We start from the raw sequence: 25,178 nt of genomic DNA, 5'->3' as shown, positions 1-25,178 counted from the left end.
GCTGAATACAAAGACCCGGAGCACAGACATGCGATATACGGCGACCTGAAGTTTAGAACCTGCCACATTGAAATTACTTTCTTGGCCAGACCTGACCCGCGGGTCAAAAGACAACCCTGCATCACTAACCATAGACCATCTTTCTGTGTAAATATCTCATGTGACAATGTAAAATTCACTCGCCAAGCACAAGCTCAGGAGAAGATGAACCAGATGTGAAGACACAAGTAAATCAGCTCACACAGAGTACTCAAGGACAGAGGGGACAGTATGGACAGCCTAGACCTTTTCTCTGTATGTTAAGCTTCAAAATGCTGTGTATAATCCAACTCATATTCACCGAGTTGTAGTCTTTAAAGTGCAGTTCGGCGTTGGATACAGTACATGGAGATACTTAAGTTTTGCTATTGTCACACTATTTTATTCAAATAATCTGTCAATAGAGCAACAAAGAATTTATTTAGTCGACTACAGCCCTAGTATACGTACACGTGGGCGCCATATGGTTGTGCAATAGTATTATTATTACAAGTAGAAAATTATGCAAAATGAAAAACTGCAGTTAAAGGCGCAATGGACGATTTTTCGGCGATTTGAGAACTCGGGCAGAAGTGCGCATGCGCACTTCCCCTTGCGGACTGATACAACACACGTGGGTTTGTTTATTAGCGCGACGGATCGCATCGCAACTCTCGTCTCCCGTAGATTTCCGTCTCTTATGAGTCAGCTCGAACAGTCTTTCGCCGTCTTCATTTTGCCCCGTACACTGAGGGAACTATATTATGATAGATCAATGCGCTTAGACACGTGGAAATGTGGGACGAGCCGCACGCGGCTGCAGATGAGCGGTAGGTGCGTTTTATGATTGATACGTGGCAGGACTAATCGGCAGTCCACGCCACGAGGAAATAAGACTCAGATTTATGCCAAAAAAAAATCGTCCATTCAACCTTTAACTGGGAAAAATGTCTTCACTTAAACACTTATGGACAATAAATCACCCCTATGACTGTAATAATTCTTGGTAACACTTTATAATATCTATACTTATTTTTACCTCAGTGAAGCATGAACAAAGATTTCATTCATAGTGAACAAATAATTTATTAAGAATGATTCAGGCCTAGTAATCCCTTAACTAATACTCTAACCCAAATTCATAAGCTTAACCTTAATCAAGTTGTTAAGCCTGAATCATACTTAATCAATATATGACAATAAGAACAGGCTTAAAATATTCCTTTTAGAAAATAACTTATGGCCAGGCCAGTTAGGAACAGAAAATAAAAAACTATGCTGGGGAAGCATCGCAGCTTACGCACTATCCTCCGCTTTCTCCTACTTTCCCTATCAACAATAGCCAATATTTTAGTCCATCTGTGGTCTGTTCACATGTCTGTTTTTTTCTCCCACTCCAGTGGGTCACCATAACGGAGCTCATATACCATTGCATTGTGCAGTTGAAATAATGTTATCTCTGCTGTAGTCTTTTTACATTTTCTGTTGAATCTTTCCTCCAGATTATGTGGGTACTTACCCGCTTGTGCAGCAGTGGGAGATATGATGACAGAGGCAGGGGCCATGAGGCGGACCGGCCCACTTCGAGCTCCAGTGTTCACTACTAAGGCCCCGGTCTGATCATAGTACGCTGCAGGGGCCAGCACCGGGTAACCTGGGAATCAGATATATTGATACAACATTGGAGCAAGTTCATGTTATCAAACATCTCACATAAACCCAGCTTGTGTGTATCGCTCACCAGGGACACCAGCAGCTAAACCTTGACCAAAAGCAAGAGCAGAGTTCACTGCTGCAGCAGCAACCAGTTGGTCATTCTGTTGACCTTGTTGACCCTGACTAGGGGTCAAAGGTCGTTGGTTTCCCCCAGCACGCATTACCTAGACACATTAAAAATAAAAAAATAAAAATAATTATATGCAGGAATTGTCAAAGCTTCACGTCCCTGGCTGACTGACCTGTTGCTGGTTCTGCTGCCCCTGGCTTGCTGCCTGCTGGTTGGCCGAGTTGTTGGCTGCAGCAGCTTGCTGCTGAAAAAGGTTGGCAGGATAAACCCCCCAAGGGGTAACACCGTAGTACTGCGGAGGCATTACAGCCGGACCTGGTCAGGAAAATAAACCACACATATAAAAATTATAAAGACATTTTGACAAAAATACATTAAGATGAAATAGTACACATAATTGCAGGATTTTAACATTGTTAAATTGTGTTGGTATTTTGTGTTCTAACAAAATGTTTATATAGAGAAAAACCCACATAAAGTGATCCCCGCTTTCGATCATGTTACAATACAGTTCTCGTATTTGAGGAAATACTCATTTACACTTCAAATGTCTGTCTAAAAACCTGTCTATGTCACATAGGTGTAATCCAGGAAGGCCTGCTCTAGGTTTATTAAATTCACTTCAGAAATGTTGGCGTAATCCCTCATTCGTCCAGGAGTCTCTGTAGAAAAAGATTCAGTTGTAGTTATTTGGACTGTTTTTAGGAAAAAGAGTCCAGATGACTACAACTGAATCTTTTTCTACAATTTACTTCAAACACTTTCACCAGAATTGTTCTAATCCATATAGATCTCAAATTGCTACCACTTCACAGTTACAGCATTGCTTTGGGCAGCAGCCATGTTTTTTTGCTTCATTTTAAATACTTTTCAGGACAAGAAGCATCAGCACTGTAGTAAATCTCTTACTAATGTGAAGCCTCCTTGTCCTCCATATTATTCCATGTAGTAAACTCAATGTCCATCTTTTCTTCACGCACAATTCATAAATAGTTTTACAGTCCTCCAAAATAGTTTGAATTCTGCACAAGAGATTTTCCAGCGTGCATGCTGCGGGAAGCGGCTCAGATTCAAGCGGCTTCCTACGCACTTTATTCCCAGCGTCCGGAGGGATTCAATTGATGCAGGGTCGTGCTCCAAACTAGCCAGAGGTGGGACATGTTGCGCTGCTTACCTTTCCAAAAAAAAAATACACTCACCCTCCGTTATAAAATAAATGTCTAAATTAAAAGATATCAGGAGGTAAATTTTCGTGATATAATAGGCTTAAAAAACAGGTCCATTAACTTAAAATCTACAGAACTGATATTAATCTTCATAGTGGCATTTCACTTTAACAAGAAGCACATTTTTATTTTACAGTTTAAAATGAATGAGGGATTACACAGACTGTTGAAAACAGTTCAAATGTATGACCCGGAGTTTGAATTTTTTTTTTTAATAATAACTACAGTGTAGTAAGCCGAGAGACATTTTTGGAGCTTTGAATGCGGGACCATACAACGGAGTAAACTAATGATGAAGGAACGCAATCATAACAAGGTTAGAAGTTAACCATAAATTGTTGCCTTTGAATTTAGCACAGTTTTGTTTCTCACCAAGTGTAGCAGCTGCTGCGAGTCCAGCAGCGTAGGGATCTGTTCCAGGAGGTCCAGTACTGATGATATAAGGATTGGGCACAAATGCTGGGGCCAAACCTGTAAAAAAAAAAGGAATAATTAATCTCATGTCTCTGTCCACCATCCATAGAAACAGAACCACACTCACCAATGTGAGATTGTTGAGCTGCTGCCAAGGCATATTGTTGCTGTTGGGCTGCAGTTAACTGCTGCACTGCAAGGGCATTATTTCTCTGAAACAACTGCAAATAAGAGTGAAGAAACAGTCAATGAGATATTTAAACACTGTCAAGAAGTGAAATCAAGATTTTTTTTAAAAAGTGTAATTATGGTCTGCAAAATGGGCCAATCAGACGCAACAATCACACTTTAGGTTCTCACATACACCAGCAAAAGCAGCAGTGTTCCTGTAAACACTGACCTACTAGTCTTTTAGTTCAAAACATAAAGAGTTTCAGAGACTTATGTGCCCATGTATCAAACTGCTTGAAAATGTCCCATGTTCTAATGTAAATCATTTGTCAAACTCCATTAAATCTAGCGTTTTTGCAATGTTCTGGACACCATTACCTATGAACGTTAAAAATAAGCTAGGGATTTTGCGGTTTGACAATTTCCATTGCGGTAACTTGGAGTGCCTCAACAAGGGATGCCCATAGGCCCATAATAATGCATGTAATTGAGGTTGGACTTGAATTATAGCAACAAATATAACAGCATGGATAAGTGACAGTATGCTTGTACATTAATGGACAATATTATGCAAAAAAGACATCTTGAGCATCTCTGAGCACCTGGCATCAGCTCACAGCTGATTCTCATGTTAAATTGCACTTTTGTTTTGCGCATATACAGCACTGATGCACAGCATGTGCTTATGCTTTTACTACACGTTTATGGGTGAAGGAGGAGGATTATGGCAAGACTAGTATTTTTGTTTTGGGAGTGTCTACAGAGCCGCGACGCGCGGCTGAAACTGCTAGGCTATTTTGTGCCGCGCCGGGTTAGGGCTAGCCATGAGGCCGCGGTAGGCTAGCCTTTTGGTTTGGCTTAAATTTTAACCACGGCACATTTACTTCGGGTTTTCGCGTTTACTTGGACCAATGAGGATTACAGCAAAGTGTTATTCATGCCCGTTTGGCTTTAGCGCGGACAACAGACATGGATTTTACACACAGCGTGTTTTCGGGAAACTCTGGACCTTCCGTTAATCTTTATCGGTAAGCTGATACACTGTACTTTGTTTGGGTAAATGTAGGCTTGTTTTACAACATTGTGCTGTTTGTGCCGAATGCTCAGCAGGTTGCTCAGCCGTGCACACCTGCGCTGTTAAGTTTGTGCTGGTTATTTGACTCATTGACAAGATTAATTTAAAGCCATGGCAAAACTCCTGTCTGCTAGAGACTAGAGCGGAGTCTGATGGCAGAACATGGTGAAAGTTTTCTTAAAAGACAGATGGTGGGAAAATATGAAATAGTGCGTCATTAAACAGTTCAATTACACCAAACTTCATTAAAATGTGGTTACCGCGGCAACTTGAGCCCTTTTGGGGTTTTATGTTTTAGTGAGACAATATTGGGGCTACCTTGACAGGCATAACAGCAGAAGTAACAATCATTTGATCAGAGCACAGAAATAGGGAGTGCCGCTGGGCCGAGCAGAAATTGCGCAAATCAAAGTTTCAGATTCAAAAAGATTTAAAATGAAAAGTTGTACATGTACAACCTCATTTTGTAAAGAACTAGGGAGGATATTGTTCTGAAATCTACAATTCGCATGTCCTGTTTGCAACAGTAAACAGATAAGTTCTAAAGGCAGTTGAGCTAGCCAGTTTGTTAATTTCCACATCTAAGTGTAATGATACGGCATTATTCTTTAATGGCAAAGTTCAGGGCAGGTTCATTAAAAATGCTATAAATTCCACAACGCATGTAATAACCCTAAAACCCGCCAGAAACTTGGCGCTAAATCACTTCGCACCTGTAACATGTAACCCACTTCATCTACATGCTACCTAAATGTGTTACCAGATTTCTAAAATCTGTGCGGAACAGTTTGTTAGCACTGCTTGCTCACATGTTGCTTCAATCTGGAACATTCCCAAGGGCCTTGAAAACTGCCTCTCCTAAAGAAGAGCAGTCTTGATGCTGCAGTACTGAGCAATTATCAGCCCATTTCTAATCTGGAACTTTTGGGCAAAGCCCTCAAAAGGGTTGTTAAGCCAACAGCTCACAGATTGCCTCTTAATTCATTTGATGTTTTCCAGTCATCAAAAATGTGCGTGTGTTAGCGAACTAACACACACAGCACTAAGACTGCTCTCATCAAGGTGACAAATGACATCCGCCTGAACACTGACTAAGCCTCAGTCTTAATTCTGGTAGATCAGAGTGCTGCTTTTGACACTGTCGATCATGGGATCCTCTTACAAAGACTAGAGGACTGGGTGGGCATCAATGGCACTGCCCTAAATTGGTTAAAGTCCCATCTGAAAGACAAGTACGGTACTTTGTTGAAATTGATAACCGTGTCTCAGACCACATGCCCCTGACCTGTGGGGTGCACTAAGGGTCAATCCTAGGACCCCTTCTGTTCAACCTCTACATGCTGCCATTTAACAGCTGCAGTACATCCAGAACACTGCTGCTCGGGTCCTGACTAGAACCAGGAAGTACAACCACATTAGTCCTGTGCTCAGGTCTCTACACTGGCTTCCTCTCGCTCAGAATTGACTTTAACCTGTTACCACCCACCTATTTTCGCCCTGTGCACAATGGTTGGACATACCCAAATGGCATTGCTTATTAAAAGAGGATCTTACAGCCCACATGCAAGTGTGATGCATCATTAGAAAGCTTAGGCCTTCTAGTTTCTGCAGATGTGCACATGAACACCGTCAGGGCTTCAGAACTTACACTACAGAGGCCCAAACATAAACAGAACATCCTTTTTTTAGTCTCGCCTGAATATTGTCAATTTGTAATGGTCCTGAGCAAGACACTTCATTGTGTGCTTATGCTGTTCACTGTACATGCTGTTTATCTTGTTGACAACAACTATGTAAAGTTGCAGATCTCTAGGAACAGGCATTTTGGTGCTGTTGACCTTTTTGTATCAAAAAGTATATTCGGAACAAGTGATCCAAATATGTGCCAAACTGCTTTATTACAATTTTAGCTCCTCTATGATCATAAAACATACATTTTGATGTTTTGTAGGCCACTAATACCCATTATAACTGCTAAAAACAATTAATGTGAAAATGTGTATTTATGAGTTTACCCATGAATTTCCCATATAAAGATGAAAAAAAAATATATATATATAATATTTTTATTTTATTTTTGTATCGATATAATAATACATATAACAAAATACGCGTGCCAAAGGCTAATAAAATCAGGTAATGATACGTAAAATCTAGTCGCAAAATGCAGAAAAATCTAGGTTCTGACAGCCTTACGCACGAGAACAGGGAGAATTCTGTGTAAATAAACCCTTTGTCCCGCCTACCTGTCGAAAGGTCTCCTTATTGGCTAGAATAATATGTCACTCAAAGTCTCCTGCGTGACTGTTAGCAGAAGCTAAGGGCTAAAAACAAAGATGGACGGGCGCTTCGGAAGCGCCGCATTTTTTTCCTCCGGAAGCTGTAGCAAACAAACCCGGTGACAGAAAAATTCGTGGATGGGCTCATTCTGTAGGTAACAGTCTGAGGAAGAGATCGATGCAAAACATTATCTTATAAGTCAAACAGGTAATTTGTTATGGACGGAGAAATGCAGCGGACAAGCGCATTCTCGTCCGGCGAGAAATGAAGAAAAAGTTTGTTTACTTTACAATATCTCGAAATCTGATAACTTCAGGAAAAATACAAGTGGATATTGTTTTTCAATGATTCCTTACGGACAGACTGAGTACAAGGACGTACAGAATTAAAGCCGTTTCCGGCATAAACAGCAAACAGGTAGGGCATGCGTTTGTAAAAGTTGAGACTTTCTCACAAACTATCGGCAATTGCTTCTTGGGGCATATTATTCAACGTAAATCAATGACATATTTGTTTTGTTGAGAAAATAAGCTTTAAAATGATGTATGGCTTGCTGGTATTGACCACGGTAATAAAAGTGATGATGTAAGAGAATATTTGAGATATAGAAAATGCTCGCCGGCGAACAGGTGGGTGGTAACAGGTTTTAAATCGAACAAGTTTCTCCATGAACTTGCACCAAAGTACATCACGTACATTTTAGTGTCATATGAACCATCTCGGACTAGTCTTCCCCTCCTTTAAACTGCTCACACGAAAGTCATTAGGAGTAAACATGTCTAAACTGATCATTGAGGATGTCAATGTCAAATAATGTCTGAAAATTAGTGAACTTGTCACACTTATATTTAATTACCGGTTTGGATTTAAGTTTACAGCCTGTTCCATTAAAATAGCAGCAGAAAGCCTCGGTCCACGGTAGGGCTGGGTATTGCAGAGACCCTCGCGATACGATGCATATCCCGATACAGGGGTCCCGATACAATGCGCATCCCGATACAGGGGTCACGATGCGCATCCCGATACAGGGGTCACGATGCGCATCCCGATACAGGGGTCACGATGCGCATCCCGATACTTGTATATTCCGATACAATTCCCTCATTACGATACGTATCCAGATACATTTTGGAAAAAAGGGTTTTAAAATTGACCAAATGGCTAATGTTTTTACTCTGGATAAGAAAATGTATGAAATTTCATTTTTTTGTTTATCCACAAAGCACTTATTTATAAATCTAGTAAAGTATTGCATGTTTCTTGCCAAACAATTGGCCTGGTCTAAACATGCTGCAGCAGCATCTTCTGCACAGATCAACCTGTGATCAGGTCCACAGCTCCTTCTCGGCCGAGGAGCGCAGCACAAGCAGCAGATCAAAAGTACAATTCCACCTCGTTTAAAACCTATTATTAGGCACAAAAAACGCTCTAAAAAAATATATCGATACTGAGCAGGCTTTTAGATAGGATTTGAAAACACCCCGTCCAAATAATTTTGTCCGCAAAAAGTACTTAAAAAAATGGAATATGGAAAGCCAAAATTATGATCAACCTCCGCCACTTGGAGCAGTGTAACACACCGTATTTTCCGACGCTTTTACTAAATAAAGCGGCGCTTTTAACAGCGTGCGCTGTAAATGAGCGCACGGCGTGCGAGCGAAGTGTGCCCTGCGGTGTGCCATGCAGTTTTCTTGCTGAGGGCTTTTGGCATGGTGGCCCGCCATGCTGCCACCGGCACAACCCATGCTGAAAAAATATCGCCAGATATTAAGATAACCGTGCGCTCGTGCACGGCCGAGCGGGCGCCAAGAGCGAGCACCGAGAGCGCTACGCTACTCCTAAATGGCAGAATGTGATCATATTGGCTTTCCATATCGAATTTTTGCTAGCGCCTTTAGCGGTGTCCCACCGCCATCCTCAAACCTCAGCCCAGCAAGAACACTGGTATGTACACAATTTTACAGTTAAAGTACAGGAGTAACGCAGAAGTGAACACTGCAATGAGTGGATGTTGATTAAATTCTAGTTAAAGTGGCAGGTGTTAAGCCGTGTTCAAGAAAATCTTCCAACTTGATTCTATAAATTAGTTTTGATCAAACTTGATCTCAAAAGCGATGCATCACTATTTCAGTCAACATGATATGAAAATTCAGATGACCGCATCAGTTATCAACCTCAAAATCTGATATCAAGTGTTTGTTTGCACAACTATTGCACTCACCTGCTGCTGGTTGGTGTAGTCAAACAAGCCCACAGTGGGCGCAGAGTCCATGGGCATTTGAGAATTATAGTCAAATTGTAGTGGCTCCATCACTGACTCCATGGGGTCCATGGTAACGCCACCCTGCTCGACACCAGAGAAGTCCTCTTGGGGTTTGGTCCCGCCACCACCCAAAGGAGCAAGGCCCTCAGCCCCCACACCTCCAGGGCCTCCAAGCAAGTCCCCCTCAGGGCCTGGAGCCTGCATGTTCCCTGGGGGGCGACTACAGTAGGAACAAAGATCTGTTAACACCTGAAAGTATGTTTAGCATTTCTTCAGTCATGGTGGTGTGCAGTTATTGGTCTTTAAACATGCTCTTGATTATCTTTACTTAAGCATCTCATGTTTTAAAACAAAAAATGACATTTAATAGGCTCATGCCAGGAACCAGAGGGATGTTATGGTATACTCTGTGGAAACTTATTTACAAACTCCTTTAACCCAAAATGTATACATTCATTATTACAATAAACATTGTTTATTGTAATAAAAAGGGTACCGGTATGCATTCATTTAGTGAAAATTTTAACACCAGATTTGGCTGAAGTTTTTTAAACTGTCAGCAATTTTAATCATTGTGATACTATCATTAGTCACAATTATTTTGGCATTAATAGTTTAATATTTTCCCATGCCATTAGGTCAAATTGTACATATAATATTCATGTCTTATTGCCTCAAATTAAAGAAAGAAATTCTGTGCAATATTTGATCAAAACGCTACCCGGTGCAGCCATTTTAACGTAAAAGTTGGACTATAAGCCAATACTTTACTATGCAACGATGCAGAGCTTCTCAATTTTTTTTCTTGCGCACCCTCATTAGGAAAAATGCTCACTCGCCAAGTACAAGCGCGAGGGCAGAACCAGATGTTCATACAGACATGAGTAAATCACCACAGAGAAATCACGGACAGAAGGGACAATAGGGATATGTTCTCTGTATAATAAGCTTCAAAATGATGCGTGTTTTATTACAATCAAACTCATAGTCACTGTGAAATGAGGAGCTGAATTTAGACGTCTAAATGCAAAGATACACATGGAATGCGGACATGCGATACAGCGCATTTCTACCGCATACCCAATTTCGGTGTAAATATCTCTGCGGCCAGTATGTATGTATGTATGTATATATATATATATATATATATATATATATTTTTTTTTTTTTTTTTTTTTTTTTTTTTTAAGAAATTGTTGGTGCGGCTTATATTTAGGAGCACTAAATAGTCCCAACTTTTACGGTACACAATTTTAGTAATTTGTGATAAACAGCAGCTGAATGGTAGCGCTCAGTGGAGGGGCCTGAAAGTCTGAGTAAAGATTTTATTTTTTTAAGACCAACAAATTCAATAAAGTACTTTGTGAAAGACAAAAAGAGGGAACGGGTAGGACTAGGACACACTTTTCAACAGGCTCCTCCTGCTCCTGCCCTTTCCTTTGTGTAGAGCAAAACAATAAGACTATTCAGGACCAAAAAGACCAACACTGAATCGTACCCAAACTCTTTGACATCCACATCGAGGCCATTTTGTACAGGAAGTCCATTGGGATTAATCACGTCACTAATAACATCAGCGTCTCCTTCAGCCAACTCCTTCAGCTTTTCTCCTTCAAACGCCGTCTTCGGCTTCTCTCGCTTCTCTTCCTCTGCCTCTCCATCCCTTTGACCCTGTAAAATAAATAGTGTATTTAAAATAAAAAAACTTAATTTTGAGGCCATTCCATTAATTGTATGAACAGACTTCTGTTCTCTCTTACATAGGGGCCTTTTCGAAGACATGGGTCCAGTTTATCAGCCGGTGAGGAGGACAGGACATACTCAACCATGCTTACTCCCAGACCTCCACTCTCCGACCGTGGAGACATCACCGAGCCCACACCAACTTCACCTCCGCCATGGAAACCCTGACCTGGCCGACGGGACACCATGATGGGCTGGGAAACCGAATGATCTGACAAAGTTGGATGAAAAAAAAATACTGTCAGATATAGGTTTTAAGAATGATACAGTAGAATTACCAACGTATTATTACTGTATAATGTTGATTGCAGATATGATTCATAAACAGTTTAAAACCCTAAGCTGTTAACTTGGTAAAAAGGGCCAAAGTGCCTCAAAAGTGAAGTACCTGATGCCCCCCATGCGCTGTCCCTCCACTGATCCAAAAAGATCCCTTTTGGGCCGTCCTTTCCAGAGTCATCCGTTTCCCAAAACTTCTTTCCAGTGAGTAACTGCTGCACGAGATGAAAAACATACACAAGTTAGTTGAAGACTTTTTAAAACTAAAATGAGATATTGTAAGATGTTCTAGACTTAATTACATACAATTAAAACTAGTAATTTAATAGGGTGAATACTGCATTTATTGAAGTGAAACAATAATATTGATAGCTGTATTAATTTTTGTTTAAGTAATAAAACGTACTATGCCCAAGGGAAACTAAATGGTGAGGGTTGACATTCAAAGCTTACACTAAAGATCATCTCAGATTCCTGTGCTTTATTTATTGTAGGAAACAAAGCCCTGGGTCTGTTCTACCTTCTGCTCAAAGACTTTTCACCAAATCCTTTCCTCTTTGACGTTCCTGTTCATCCGGTTTGACATGGTGGTAATCTTTTGTATGTCTCCTCAGTCTCATTTAAAAACACAGCAACTATTTTTGGTTTAAGTAATGTCACAAATGTCGCTTTTAAGCCTTAAACATTTTCCAAACAATACATTTGAGTCATATGTAGGGTTGCAACAATTAAAACGAGTAATTCAATTACAAAAAAGCTTATCATTTCATTGCCTCAAGGATTAGTTTAATTTACATATTTAATTAAAAACATGCGAATCTGTAGAGCATGAAGCACACGGAACAACTTGTGATCCTTTAATTTTGCACGGAGTTTGTTCCACGTGGACCTGTGGCAACTGAAGCACAACAGAGGAGAGAGCAGTGGGTTTTAAACTTACGAGTGTGACTGGGAAACTTAGTTTTGTTGTGTGAAAGCGCAGAGGGCCGCGAGTATGAAACAGAAAGTCCACGATGACAGAGCTACGACAGAGGCTTAAGTGCCCACGTTGCAACGTGGGCACCTGCGGCTTATTGACAGGTGCCGCCCGTATATGTACAATTTCTTTTTTCTTTATAAATTTCGTTGGTGCGGCTTTTATTCAGGAGCACTGTAAAGCCCCAAAGGTATGGTACTTAAAATAATAAATAAAATGTGTTATCTAATGCAGAAACTCCTTTGATATTTGTTTATTACTATGAACTATAACTTTTATTAAAACTAAAGGCTTATTTTTCATTAGAGACCTTCGTGGTCAAAAGTCTGTTAACTGGTTACGAGAATGCAGTGCTTTTTTTTACTGTACGAGTCCTAATTAGACCACGTTGTGTTACAAGAGTAAACAGGGCAGTGTGACAGGTCTTTAAACTGTGCTCAACATGGCTGAGCTGCAAGCTCCTAAAAAGGCTGTTTAGACGCACTCTTGTGGTGATTATGACTAAAGCACTCTTAGGATTAGTTCATAAATACTGCATTGTCACGGTTTGCTCAGTCTTCGTCAGTGTTTGAGTTTCAGCAACCTTTTTTCACTCAGCGTGAGACATCACAACTGTATGAGGGCACTTGAGGGCCATCTGGTTGCGCAATTGTGTAATTACAAGTTGAAAACGAGGCAAAATCTCTTCACACACCCATTTTGTGATGGTCAATCAGTTAACCATGAACACCCCTATCAGTGACAGTGGCCCAGTGTCCTTGAAAAGGCCCTTCACTCACCCGACTTACTATGCTTACATGCCCAGAGAACTCACTAAAAAAAACAAACTCACACCACTCGGAACCTTAAGAGGTGCGAGTGAGAACCGAGGGACATACAATCCAAAATGTAGGATTTGCACTAAAACGTTGTAATTGCTAATTAAAACAGTGACAGGTGACTATACCTACAACCACACTTTTGGTAAACGTAGATATGCAACAACTCAATTCACGTTGAGAATTTAATTTTAAGACGTGAAGAACTGTGTTGCACACAAGTTACTTACTTTCTAAAGCACAAATAAACACATTGACCTCTCAATTGTTTTTACTTTCATTTTAACGCATCAGATCATGATGAAACACTTCCTAGTCGGCAGGGGAGGGTCTGTAGTTTGTCATCTCAGCTGATCTAAAATGAGTGAGTACACCTCCAAACACATGCCTAATATTTCTCAGGCTGTTTATTAACATGTGCAGATGAACGCCTCTCCTAAACTACACTGTTATATGAACACAATACAACTAGACTGAGCCTTCTTTACATGTATTATTGGGATGTTTAAGATTCAAATCAAGAGACCTGAATCGTACTTCCCAAAATTATATTCAATTTGACAGATGTGTTTAAATTAGATTAGGTCACATTTGTGTATGTTTTTCCGGGTCTGCATGTGAACGTAAAGGATGTGGTGTGTGAGCGATTGGTGGTGGTCGGAGGAACTGATGGTGCAGATTGGCTGCCTCGCCACTGTCATTTAATTCCAGGCTTCAACAGCAGTTTACCACCACCAAGCATGGATTCAAGTAATAATGACTAAAGTGTAGCACTTGCACTGTAAAATGCTTGAAAGTACAAATGCATAGGACTATTATTATCATCTTCATCATCAAGTTAAACTTCAGTGCTCTTCCAACCCAGACGAATTCCTGAAGCGTATTGGGCCACTATAAGCAGGCCTTAGGGTCTCGTGAAAGACCTTAGATTTATAAATGTGTTACCTCTCCCATTGCACGCCCCTCCAGAGCCAGAGCCTGAAAGTCATGGTTAAGCTCATCCATGGACCGCACCTGAAAAAACACAAAGTGAACATCTGTACTGTGTGACCCATAATGTAATGTTACAAAAAGGCCACACACCTGACTGTCGTGGATGTTGTCTCCAGTGGGCCAGCGGTGTTTGCCCGGCTGTTCACCGTGCTGCCTCTGGAAGAAGTAATCTACCATGGCATCATCCTGGGAACGTCCAGCACCAGCCACACCCTGAAGAAAAACATACAAGACATGAGCACAATATCCTCAAATTACCAACAACAACACTCCAACAACTCAACCCTCTGTTGATTCATGGATTCTGCCCTGCAGACAGGCAATATAGCAACGAGACAAACAAGATCAGGCCTAGTGCGAAATGTAAGAAAAGCATGCAAAATTATGACAAACCTATGCAATGCAACTGTAAAAGCTTATGCAAGGACTTAATCTTCACTTTAAAGTAACTTAAGCCCAACTGTTGCCTTTTACGTCTTATTAATTCATCTCATTTGATTTAGATAGTTATACATAGGGCTGTTAAATATATTTTGATTTTAGTTGTTAAAAATTGTCTGCATGTTCACTGCATGAACAAAAATAATTGACGCCATTTAAAAGAAAAAGAACATTTCTCTTAAGGCTGAGGCGAGATGTTTTACTGACAGATGGGCAGTGGAAGACTCAAATGTATAATTGACAAATAGAACTGACTGAGAACTGACTGAATCCTGATTAAGATTTTAATGGAACAGCCCTACAGGATGAGAAATAAGATTTTCAAAGTTAGGGGCCAGGGGGGCCCTCTATCTAAAAAAGTTAGGGGCCCCCCAGATATTTCAGGGGCCCACAAGCGCGCGGCGTCATAAGAACAAGATAAATGTGTTGTTTTAAACCTAGTTATTATTATGTAAAACAATTTAAAGTACTTTTATCTTTTATTTGATATGAAGGAAGAGCACAAATACTGAATTCCTATAAACCAGAGAGCATGATCTTTCAATACTGTTTAATTCAATATAATAATGTTTTTAGATACAAAATAAATACTGTCTACAGCATTTGACACAAGGAGATCTTGTGGAATATATAAAATCACAGCCTACAAAATAAACAATGAACTAACTCCTTGGATACTTCCACATCGACATACAGCTTTTGTTGCAAACAACTTTAAAAAGACTGAATTGCAGACTGAGTAGAGATTGATGCCCGCCGACCGAGATATCACTTTTGGGGCAAAATTTGACCGGGCATTTCAGAGTATATCCGAACGCAGCGGCCAATCAGATGCCCACTTTAATCGAAATTAGATCACGGACACCGCTCGGCCAATGAGAAGTGAGAATACTGCCAAGTGGCATGTCTGTCAAAACGAAACTTACGCAATGAAAATGCCCCAAATATGGCCAAATTACTAGTTAAATCTTGATTTTTTTTTCGAGGAATTTCGATACAGGGGCACGGCGGGCCCCCTCCTAATTCAAACCCCGGGCTGCTGGCGATTTGAATGCTTACGGGCCACGGGCCCCCGTCTATTTCGCAGCCTGCCCTAGTGAGGCAAGAGACATGACTTGATGGTAAATGGAGTTTTATATTGCTCAGAATACGCTAGTCTACATTTACAGCCCGAGTTGTACATTTATGTATTAAACTGTAAAATGTGTCTTACCTGCTGGCTGGGGGGTGTGGCCTGAGGGATCTGCCCTGCTGGAGGGGCATGTCCTCCGCTGCTCAGCACCACGGGCATGCTGGGGGATGTAGATCTATGGTGGGGGCTGAACGAATCCTGCCAGAGCACTGCTTTCCTCTTCAACACACACACACTGCTCATTCCACCACAGACTGAAAGAGAACACAAGTCACACATCAGGATGTGGCACTTTGTTTAGAAAATACTGAAGAAGAAAAAAGTTTTTTTTACTCTTTGTAAAAATAAATCCTGATGATGATGTCTGGCTGAAGTCTGGGACCTAGGGACATGGCTACAATTTAGATTTCCTCCTCAGTGGTGTCCTTTCAGGCCTTTACTGCAGATCAGAGAGATCCTTATGTCTAAATACTATTTAACTACATACTCAGTTGCACGTGCATATAAAAATGTGTATTTGAGTGAGTCGTCATTTGTTTAAAATGTGAATATGGTGAAAAACACTGGTTGTTTATCCTAAAATAAAATTAACAATCTAATTAAAGAAGAACTGTTGCATGAATGATTTGGTAAACAGATAAGACCAAAAGTTGGGTCCCAACCAAAAAATTATGGACCCAACTGTAAATGGCATCACAAATCATTTTTTTCAGTTTTTCAGCTAAAATACTAACACTCCCCAAATCAGGTAGGTTTTCGTGAGTGCACAATGGATGGTTACATTATTTGTACAGATTTAGTCACAGTTTGCCCTCATAATCAGGTTCATGCTGTTCCGAATGATACAGAATGAAACATTGCAAGACCACGACATGGAGGGAAAGCATAAGCTCAATCAATCATCAACACGGCTGTTGATCATTTATCAATTGTTTAAAGTCTTTTGTTTTTATAGTAACAAATGTTTCAATGGTTTGAGACACAAGGCAATAGACGTATATATTGCCCAAGACAATAACTATTACTTAACAAAGTGTAAAAAATAATTATTTAATTATAGGGTTTATATTAACAAAATATATAAATTGTGACAACCAAAAGTCAAGACTTTAGTGTTCAAAAGAGATGTTCAGAGAAGGTGAAGTGCTCCATCTCTTATTCTAAAACACACTTGTGCTGCATTCAGTCTAGAAGTGAATAAGTCAGTAATAGCAACTGGTGTAGCAAAAAGACTATATTCACTGTAATTTAAACATTTTCCATTTCTCTAGTTATTATTCAAGTTAAATTTGTCAGACTTAATAGAAATGGCCTGATACACCCCAGAAAAGTATATAATTTGTATTTACAACAACTCCTTATTCAACAAGCTCCAATTTCTGTTAAAATTACCAGTTTCCCTACAGGCCACGGGAAATTACAAGCAGTTCTTTTTTACACCGACCAATACAGTAATTACCTTTGAGAGTCTCCCACAGATCGTAACACACACATGTCCTAAGATGCTAAAACTAAAAAAAAAGCTGATTTAGACTCTGAAGCCTACATTGCAAACAGTACTCTGTGCAGATGTAAAACTTTAAACGTCCATGTACACAAATCCTATCACCAAGATTCTCCGTGTATCGATTTGAGAAAGCACAAATCACACCGCCATGCAACACCCGGAAATCCTCCACTCGAGCGCAGCCATTCTCCAGCGCAAGGGGCACACGGCTTGTTTGGGACTGGTTTGAACACAGCACCCGGAACCTTGCACCGTGTTCCGTAAGAAAAGTGGGTTAATCATTATTCAATAGCCAGAATCAATCCCCTACACGCCGGCCACAGACAGGGGTGTGACAATACATGCAGCCGACTGAACCTGCAGCTAGCAAGCACAAGCTCAGACTAAACATACTCCACCAACGCGACATGACACATCAGAAACACACACAACACGGGCAACAGTGTGGATGACGGGTCTGGACGACTATATTTACATTAACGCTCGTATTCAAGCCGCAGTCGGTTTGTTGTGGGGCTCGCGGCGCGTCTCTGTAACAACACGGCCTCCACGGCACAAGCTTTACACCGGGTGCCAAAACACACCGTCCAAACGGCCTTTTTCACCGCTCTACAACCGCCACAACGCCCGTGTTTAATCATCCGCGCCCCTTCAGAGTTTGTCTACCTGTCCGCCGTGTCCGCAGCCGCACGGGTCCCGGTGACGCGGATGCTAACAAAGGCCCGAGAGCTGTCTGGAGCGGAAGACCCGACACAACGGGAGGAAGAAGGGAGCAGAAAGGGAGGCTACTGCTGCTGCCCGGGCGCACCAACAAAACACTGCTCAAGCCCGTCCCATCGCCGCCATCGCTACAATACCGGCCCCGGCAAGTGGATGGATGTCAACTGTCATGACCCCACCTGGCAAATCCGTTCGACTTACCGGCGGAGAGGGTGGATGGTCGCGGATATCGGCCCCAGTTTGTCTCCGACACCCCCAGGCTTTCACTCCGACAACATGGCGGCTAAACGGAGGAGCAGGCTGGAGCGCTGCATGACGGGAAGGGATGAGAGAGAGCGCGTGCGGCGGGGTTCATTGCGCCAACCAGGAGCGGAGGGAGGTCACGCGCGCGCGCACACACACATACATTATATATATATATATATATATATATATATATATATATATATATATATATATATATATATATATATATATATATATATATATATATATATATATATATATATATATATATATATATATACATGCGCACACACACACACACACACAACCGGTCCCTTTGTTATGTTTGAAGTCTTTCACAGCAGGTGAGTTTTATAGAAGAGAATAGGTCAGGCTCATTCACAATATTTGACCGACACACGTGATTTTATTTTTCAAAGTGTTCAACGCACTACAGCACAAAACAATGGTATTCGATGGCAAAATAATTAGCCCACGGTGGTTAAAAAAAAAAACGATGAAATATTACAAATTGTGACATATTGTATTGCTTTCCATCGGAGAATCCATATGTACATGCGTCTCCACGGTAACGGGGAGTCTGGCAGTCATGGCAACGCAGCATGTGGTCCACCTGCGCCACAGGCAGGACGAGGTGGGATGCTCCCTCACACCCCAGGAATTTATGAGGTCTGGCCCCAAAAACATCAACAGGAAATTTCCTTAAACGGCAATTTTGACAAAAATCTGTCGGAATGCTGCCTTTTCTCCAGATGTTTGCAAATTGATCAGGAGCAAAACATGAACACCTTATTCGATTATGTGTAGCCTACAGTTTGCAGTTATCTTGTGAGAATTGATTTGACCATATGTTCTGTATGGGCTAAATAGTAGGTTTACAAATATGATTAACTGAAATAAAATGCTGGCATGCTCACAAAGGCACAATTAGGCAAATTAATCTAAGTCAAAACACAAGTCGCATTTGTACAAAGTGTTTTATTATGTCAAACATGACCTTGCTTGTCCAAAGACACTCTTTACCTCATACCTGTGTCTCTTCAGTCTCCTTCTCCCACACATTTTTTGTGTTATTGCCATGCTAAGGTGGGCACATATTTGAACTTTCTGCATTAGTGCAGTGACTGAGCAGTTGAGATGAAAGTAATACTTACAGGCCTATTGTGATCTGAATGGCAGATTTATACACAACAGTCCTATTAAGATCTAGTACCGTTTTATGTTTTTATAGGGGGTAAGGTCCTTTTTGTTTGAAGACTCAACTGTGCAAGAGTCAAGACCATTAGATGGGTTTGCAGCATTCAAGAGAGAGAAGTGAACAGGTATGACCACAAAGTCTCCCATCCCGAATGCATTCATTTTTCTAAATAGGACCAACAAAACATAATTGGCTGGTTATTTACATGCACAGTATCCCTTTCTCCCCCCTAAGTCATAGACATACCAATATAGGGTCCCAAAGTCATCTGCATACCTAATCAACAGCATTAGAAGTAGTACTTAGTTCACACAGTGCCCTTGGGTGCGTCATCACATTGAACAGTTATAAACATACTAAAAATATTTTTGGGACTATGGCTTTGGGACCCGGCCATAAGACTGCTCTAATTTGTCACCACATTCTAATACAACATCAAGCAGTGCCTTTTCATTATGCGACCGACAGCCCACACTCTGGTGTCGCTGAGCATTATAAACCAGGTGCTACTACAATGCCCCCGCTATAGTCCGTAGTAACACAGTTAAACAGATACATTACAAGCACATGTGGAGTGTTGAGAGCTGGCAGTTTAGTGAAGTGTGTCTCCAGAGACAGAGATGTCCTCAGCTTGTGGCACTCCTCGTTCTTGCATCATCCTGTCACAACACTGACATGCTGGTTCATCCCTGAGAGCTGTACATTCAAATCAGGGCTGTGTACTTCACATATCACTTAAGGTCTCCTCTGGGTGAGAGAAGTCTGTTTCTTGAGTAAACTGTGACACGCAGAGTGAGTGTAATCCGGCCAACTTTCCATCCACAGTGAAACTGTCATGGTTTAGCACTCTAAACTTTAACCAGCTCTGTAAAGAAAAAGAAAAAGAAAAGACAAATAAGCCAAAAAATATTCATACCGTAGACAATTAATTAAATCAATCAATAGCCAATAAAGTAACTAAAAGCGATTGGATATTAATGAAGTAGTATTTATTTAGAAAAACCATTAATTTAATAAAATACTCCATGACCAAATGTAGCCATATCCTTTTCAATTCCTGTGAAGAAACAGGACATCCCTAACACCCTTTTGACATGAAATGAATAGACGTCATTGCCATATTTCGAATCTTCAGTCCTCCACACGTTCGTGGTGAGATTCAAGTGCAGACTCTCCCTGGAGGACTACTCTAAGCCCCATTCACACATAGTTCCCAGTTAATTGCCATGGTTTGCTCTGTTGACACTTGACCTGGCATTTTCTCTCTGCTTTCTCTCACTACAGAAACGTGCTGCATCATTTAAACTGAATGAAAATGGAACTTAACTGCACAGTGTAACCATGGAAACCAAGCTCATAACCAAAGAAAAGAGTAATGGCACTGGCAATGTTCTGGCTTTAACCGCACATACACCTTTTCCCTGCATTAGCCCTGGCAATTTACCAGAGAAATTGCAATTTACCAGGGAAATTGCCAGATCAAAAGTGAAGGGAATTCAGTTCTGGCGTCATTCACACATGTGAAATGCCAGTTAAATTCCCAGGTCAAGCTGCATGTGTGAATGGGGATTAAGAAGATGACCGTTGTTTGATCACTCTGGATAAATGTTTGTGTTGGTTGTCATGCTGAAAGTTCCATAAAGCAGATAATGGCCAAGTTGTGCAGTATTATCAATTGTATGATTGAGTTTGGATACTTTTTTTCTTTCAACAAATGTATTATATTATATCATCATCATCATCATCATCATCATCATAACAACCCTTTATTTCAAATTGGAACATGGTTTAGAAATGTCCACTTACGTATACAGAGGCTGCAGTTGGAGATGAGAGGACTTCTGAGGGGGCTGGTATCCATAAGAGTCAAAACCACCAATGAAATCAACTTCAAAGTAAAAAAGACAAAATATTACACCACGTCACTGCTATGTCTAGTCTTTCATTTCTTGCTCTTGTACTTTGAAATACAAATATCATAAAATCAGATTGTTATTGTGCTTTTGCTACAGCCCCATATCAGCATGCACACATAATCAGAGTTTGCAGTAATGCAGTAATTCATCATCTATTTCAAAAATCCATTGTCACTTATACATACACATTAATTTTCTTCTTTTTTTCCCATCCTAATTACTGCAGTCTGCTCACAACAAAACACACCCAAAAAAAATCAACCCCAGTGAATGTTTTAACACACATTAACTATATTTCATATATGTTTATATTGACATAATTACTACATTAGTGAAGTTTCTTGTGAATCCTGTATTCAAACTAGAGTCAAAACACTGGGTGGTAGATGGTTTGTCCACAGATGGTACACAGAATCTGCCATGCTTGAGCACACAGGCTGACTCTCCTGACAGTGGGAATATTGTGGTAGACATCTTTAATACTCCCCACAGATGGAGCGCTCAACCACTCACAGGGAATCCTCTGTGGTATATTGCTCATCATGACAGATTGAGAAAACAATGAGCTAACCTCACTGCACAGTATTGATAGCACCAAGGCTCTCTTGATAATGTGAGCTAAGTAAAAAACCTACTTGGCAAAACACTGACAAAAGCGGATAAACAAGCCACTTAAATCAAAAGGTACTCACAGCTATCCTCGTCATCCTGGAAGACTTTGCTCACATAGCAGGCATATACAAAGCCAAAGAGCTGTTGAGAGACAGACGAAAATAAGTCACCTGGACTAATTTTATCATAAACATATGTTTATATTTTTTCTCAGTCAGCCATTAACTCTTTACATTAATTCAATATGTTGAGGATGCAAACAATGATACCACCCAAATAAACACACAAGGACCTCACCCATAGTACATTACCTATTATTACTACAAATTTTTAGGATTGTGTTACAACCTATTTTAACCTAAAGGTAACTACAAAGTAATATAGAGATTTGTGTATTGCAGTTATAGTAATTGTTAGGTCACTTACAGCCAATAGGACCTGAACAGCTGAGCTCAGCACCTCGATGTACTGGTAGTCCAGCAGACACCCGGAGACAGTGATGACGTGGTGGTCGTCAGGTGCGATGCGTGAGTCTAGCACCGGTGTTACCAGGCAACCAGGACCATGCTCCATCCACCACGAACGATGGAGCGATGTGTTGAACGTCATGAGGAAGTCTCTGTCCTGGGAGTAATAAACATGCATATATGAATAGCTGCTCACATTACAGCAAGATTTATGATTGCAATATGGCCAGTTTGCTGTACAAAATGTAGTAGTAGTAATATTTCACATGACAATATTTAAATATTTACACACACACACACATATATATATATATATACACAGACATACATTTTGTTTAATTGTAAACCACAATATTGATCTAAAACGGCTTAATAATAGAAATAGGTCCATTGACGTCCTGTTAAAAACTGCAGAACTGATAAGCCCCTTTTTCATGGTGGCATTTCATCATGTTTTTATTTTTGAAAAGTGGCTATGTGACATTTTAGAACCCTACATGTATTTTCATTTTTCAAATCATCAAAGCTAAGTACAGGGATGTGGGCGGGGATAGGGACTAGGTGAAAACAGATATTTTCTGGGCACTCAAGCCTCAGTTAAAGGACAATAGATAATTATTATTCAGATGTACATTAATCAATCACAGCACAACTTTGAATACACAGATGATGAGGGAACAATGTTGGAACAAGGTTACAAGCTCATTAAAGTTGCTTTTGCATAATGTGTCCTCTATGACTTTTAGTGCTAGAGAAACCTTTATAAAAAGATCTACAAAATAATCCCAAACCACATGCATTACCTGAGACAGGTTTCCAACTTCCAGATAGAAACATATGATGAAAGAGTTCCAGCCCACCCAAAGGACCAGCCACACTGCATACTTCAAAGAGAAGCAAAGAGATCAAGTCACAATGGTGCTGCTTCTGTCACAGCAACAGACATGGAAGAAAGTACTATCTATCAAGAACTTACAAAGATGAGGTATCTGAAGCGGAACTGCACTGTACCAAACATGCCCAGAATGACGGCCATGATGTGCAGGAAGTTAGCCAGGATAGGGGCCCATTGGTAACCTAGAAAATCAAACACCTGCCTCTGAAGGGCTGCCATCTGCAAGACAGGAGAACGGGGTCACTTCAAAACACAGACCCATAGAACATGAGAGCCCATATGCAAATGTGGTACACAAGAACAAGTCATTTATAAATGCAGAGACATTGACTGGGACACACATACACAGGTCTGCCGCAGTTGTTTCCATGGTAACTGCCTGGAGCACCAGCCAGTCCAGGGAAAAAGAGGAGCATCCCCCAAAAGCTCCCCCAAACTAATAAGAATGTATGGGCTAAATCCCTCTGCCACACTACACCTCATCAGCACTGCAAACAATAGCCTGCTCACACTGTCCATGCATCAGCACAACATAGCCATGTCTCACATTACACTCTTATTACAACTTAAGCGATTCTAGGACTAATCCAGTAACAAATCATTTTACCTGAAAGAATCAGACCAGTTGGTAAACATGGCCTCACTAGTGCTTTTGTAGCCTACTTAAGATTCACATGGTTTACTTTTTATACAGTCCTCTAAGCGCCCCCTGCCCCTCTTCTCATCTTCAAAGACACACACCCTAGCCTGAAATGTGGCACGCACCCCCAGCAGCTGCAACTCATGGCTTTAGTCAGACTATGCGGAAAGGGGGTGGACAAAAATGTCTGCTTACAATGTGCAGGCACACTGTTTGTCTAATTGTCCTGATTGAACACACTTACCAACTGCAGTGAGCATATCACGAGCAGCGTGCACCTCCCGTCACACTTCCCCATCTTAGAGGAGTCTGGACGTGGCTTGGAGCCACGGACACTCCGGGGGAAAGACGGGTCCCCGGTCAGATCCAGAATGGCTGGCCGTCTCAGATCACACCATTCCCGGCTGAAAAAACTTGCCCAAGGCCGCGACCTCTTTCACCCTCGTCCAGGGGCACGCAGTCCGGCTACTTCAAATGCCCCATCTTGATTGTGCTTTTGTCGGCAGGGTAAATACCAGGAGCTGGAGGTTTCAGTGAGGAGGAGCGGGGAGAGGGGGTCCACGCCGGCCCTCTGCGGTCAAAGCGTCCAGCACCAACAAACGGATCACCTCGGCCACACCTTTCGGAGATGGGACACACAAAGGCACAAAGAGAGACGGAAAGCTGTCATAATGTGCCCCAGGCAGCAGACAAAAATGAGCATCATATGATAGCAGATCACACGGGGGCGGTGGGGAGGAGGGACGACCCCGCTCTGCTACGCGCAGTTTACAGAGTCCGGACACAAAGCGCTCCGTTGTGACTCACGGTCCTCCAGGAGCGCAGGAGGAGCAGGAGGAGCGCAGGAGGAGCGCAGGAGGAGCAGGAGGAGCGCAGGAGGAGCGCAGGAGGAGCAGGAGGAGTCACCGTCCCATTCCGCTACTGCTCTGATTCATTTACAAAAGGCGGGGGCAAGTACACGACCACAAAGACTTACCGGTACTGAGAATGGAGCTCCTTCGATTCGTTTCCAAACGTCTTTTGTCAACAAGCGAGGCCGGGCGGCGCAAGGCGAGCAGCCGCGGGGAGAGAGAGGGGGCGGGAGGAGGAGCTCCAGAGTTGGACCAGGCCAAGGCACGGGCCAAGGGAGCACAAAGAAACTAGGCTTTGGAGCTCAAAATGTGGCATCACAGAAATGGCGCAAGCAGTCAGCCTGAGGTTATTGAAAGTTTAACAAGCTCACAACTGTCTGTTTAACAGGGCCCATGAGCCGCTGCACTGGAGCACCCACCAAAGGAACTGTTTCTGATTGAACAAGTAGATAATCATGACCACTGTCTTAAGATAATCAATAGAGGGAATATTAAAGATAACTTTATACAG

At 41.5% G+C, this 25,178-nt stretch overlaps 2 protein-coding genes across 2 annotated transcripts in view; both read right to left on the bottom strand.

Annotated features, from left to right (window-relative positions):
• pum1 (pumilio RNA-binding family member 1) overlaps nt 1-18,199 on the bottom strand; it is a 28,622-nt gene extending 10,423 nt beyond the window's left edge. Inside the window, exons 1-13 of the mRNA XM_072447535.1 lie at nt 18,044-18,199; nt 15,697-15,869; nt 14,133-14,255; nt 13,995-14,063; nt 11,365-11,470; nt 10,994-11,187; nt 10,732-10,904; nt 9,192-9,453; nt 3,572-3,665; nt 3,403-3,501; nt 1,977-2,119; nt 1,760-1,898; nt 1,538-1,672 (exon numbers count right to left, since the gene is read on the bottom strand). Of these exons, the coding sequence (XP_072303636.1) occupies nt 1,538-1,672; nt 1,760-1,898; nt 1,977-2,119; nt 3,403-3,501; nt 3,572-3,665; nt 9,192-9,453; nt 10,732-10,904; nt 10,994-11,187; nt 11,365-11,470; nt 13,995-14,063; nt 14,133-14,255; nt 15,697-15,858 (1,699 nt within the window). The 5' untranslated portion in view covers nt 15,859-15,869; nt 18,044-18,199. The remainder of the gene's footprint in view (nt 1-1,537; nt 1,673-1,759; nt 1,899-1,976; nt 2,120-3,402; nt 3,502-3,571; nt 3,666-9,191; nt 9,454-10,731; nt 10,905-10,993; nt 11,188-11,364; nt 11,471-13,994; nt 14,064-14,132; nt 14,256-15,696; nt 15,870-18,043) is intronic.
• Nucleotides 18,200-19,046: 847 nt separating this feature from the next.
• nkain1 (sodium/potassium transporting ATPase interacting 1) lies at nt 19,047-24,892 on the bottom strand. Its single transcript, XM_072447537.1, has 8 exons — nt 24,793-24,892; nt 24,061-24,435; nt 23,258-23,395; nt 23,085-23,165; nt 22,241-22,438; nt 21,895-21,955; nt 21,093-21,174; nt 19,047-20,151 (listed from the first exon to the last, which is right to left on the bottom strand). Exons 2-8 carry the CDS (start codon nt 24,112-24,114, stop codon nt 20,142-20,144), a joined length of 624 nt encoding a protein of 207 aa, XP_072303638.1. The 5' UTR covers nt 24,115-24,435; nt 24,793-24,892; the 3' UTR covers nt 19,047-20,141.
• Nucleotides 24,893-25,178: the final 286 nt, after the last annotated feature.

The sequence above is a fragment of the Eucyclogobius newberryi genome, unplaced genomic scaffold, assembly GCF_026437365.1.
Source record: "Eucyclogobius newberryi isolate DKJ021-1_F unplaced genomic scaffold, fEucNew1.0.hap1 SCAF_16, whole genome shotgun sequence".
Classification (NCBI taxonomy): Eukaryota; Metazoa; Chordata; class Actinopteri; order Gobiiformes; family Gobiidae; genus Eucyclogobius; species Eucyclogobius newberryi.
This window is presented reverse-complemented; position numbering and strand designations above follow the sequence as displayed.

Coding starts and splice junctions, on each gene's coding strand:
- nkain1 (XM_072447537.1), bottom strand. CDS start 24,114: ATGGGGAAGTGTGACGGGAGGTGCACGCTGCTCGTGATATGCTCACTG. Junction 23,396..24,060: donor TGATATGCTCACTGCAGTTG/GTAAGTGTGTTC, acceptor CCTGTCTTGCAG/ATGGCAGCCCTTCAGAGGCA. Junction 22,439..23,084: donor AAGTTGGAAACCTGTCTCAG/GTAATGCATGTG, acceptor TATTACTCCCAG/GACAGAGACTTCCTCATGAC.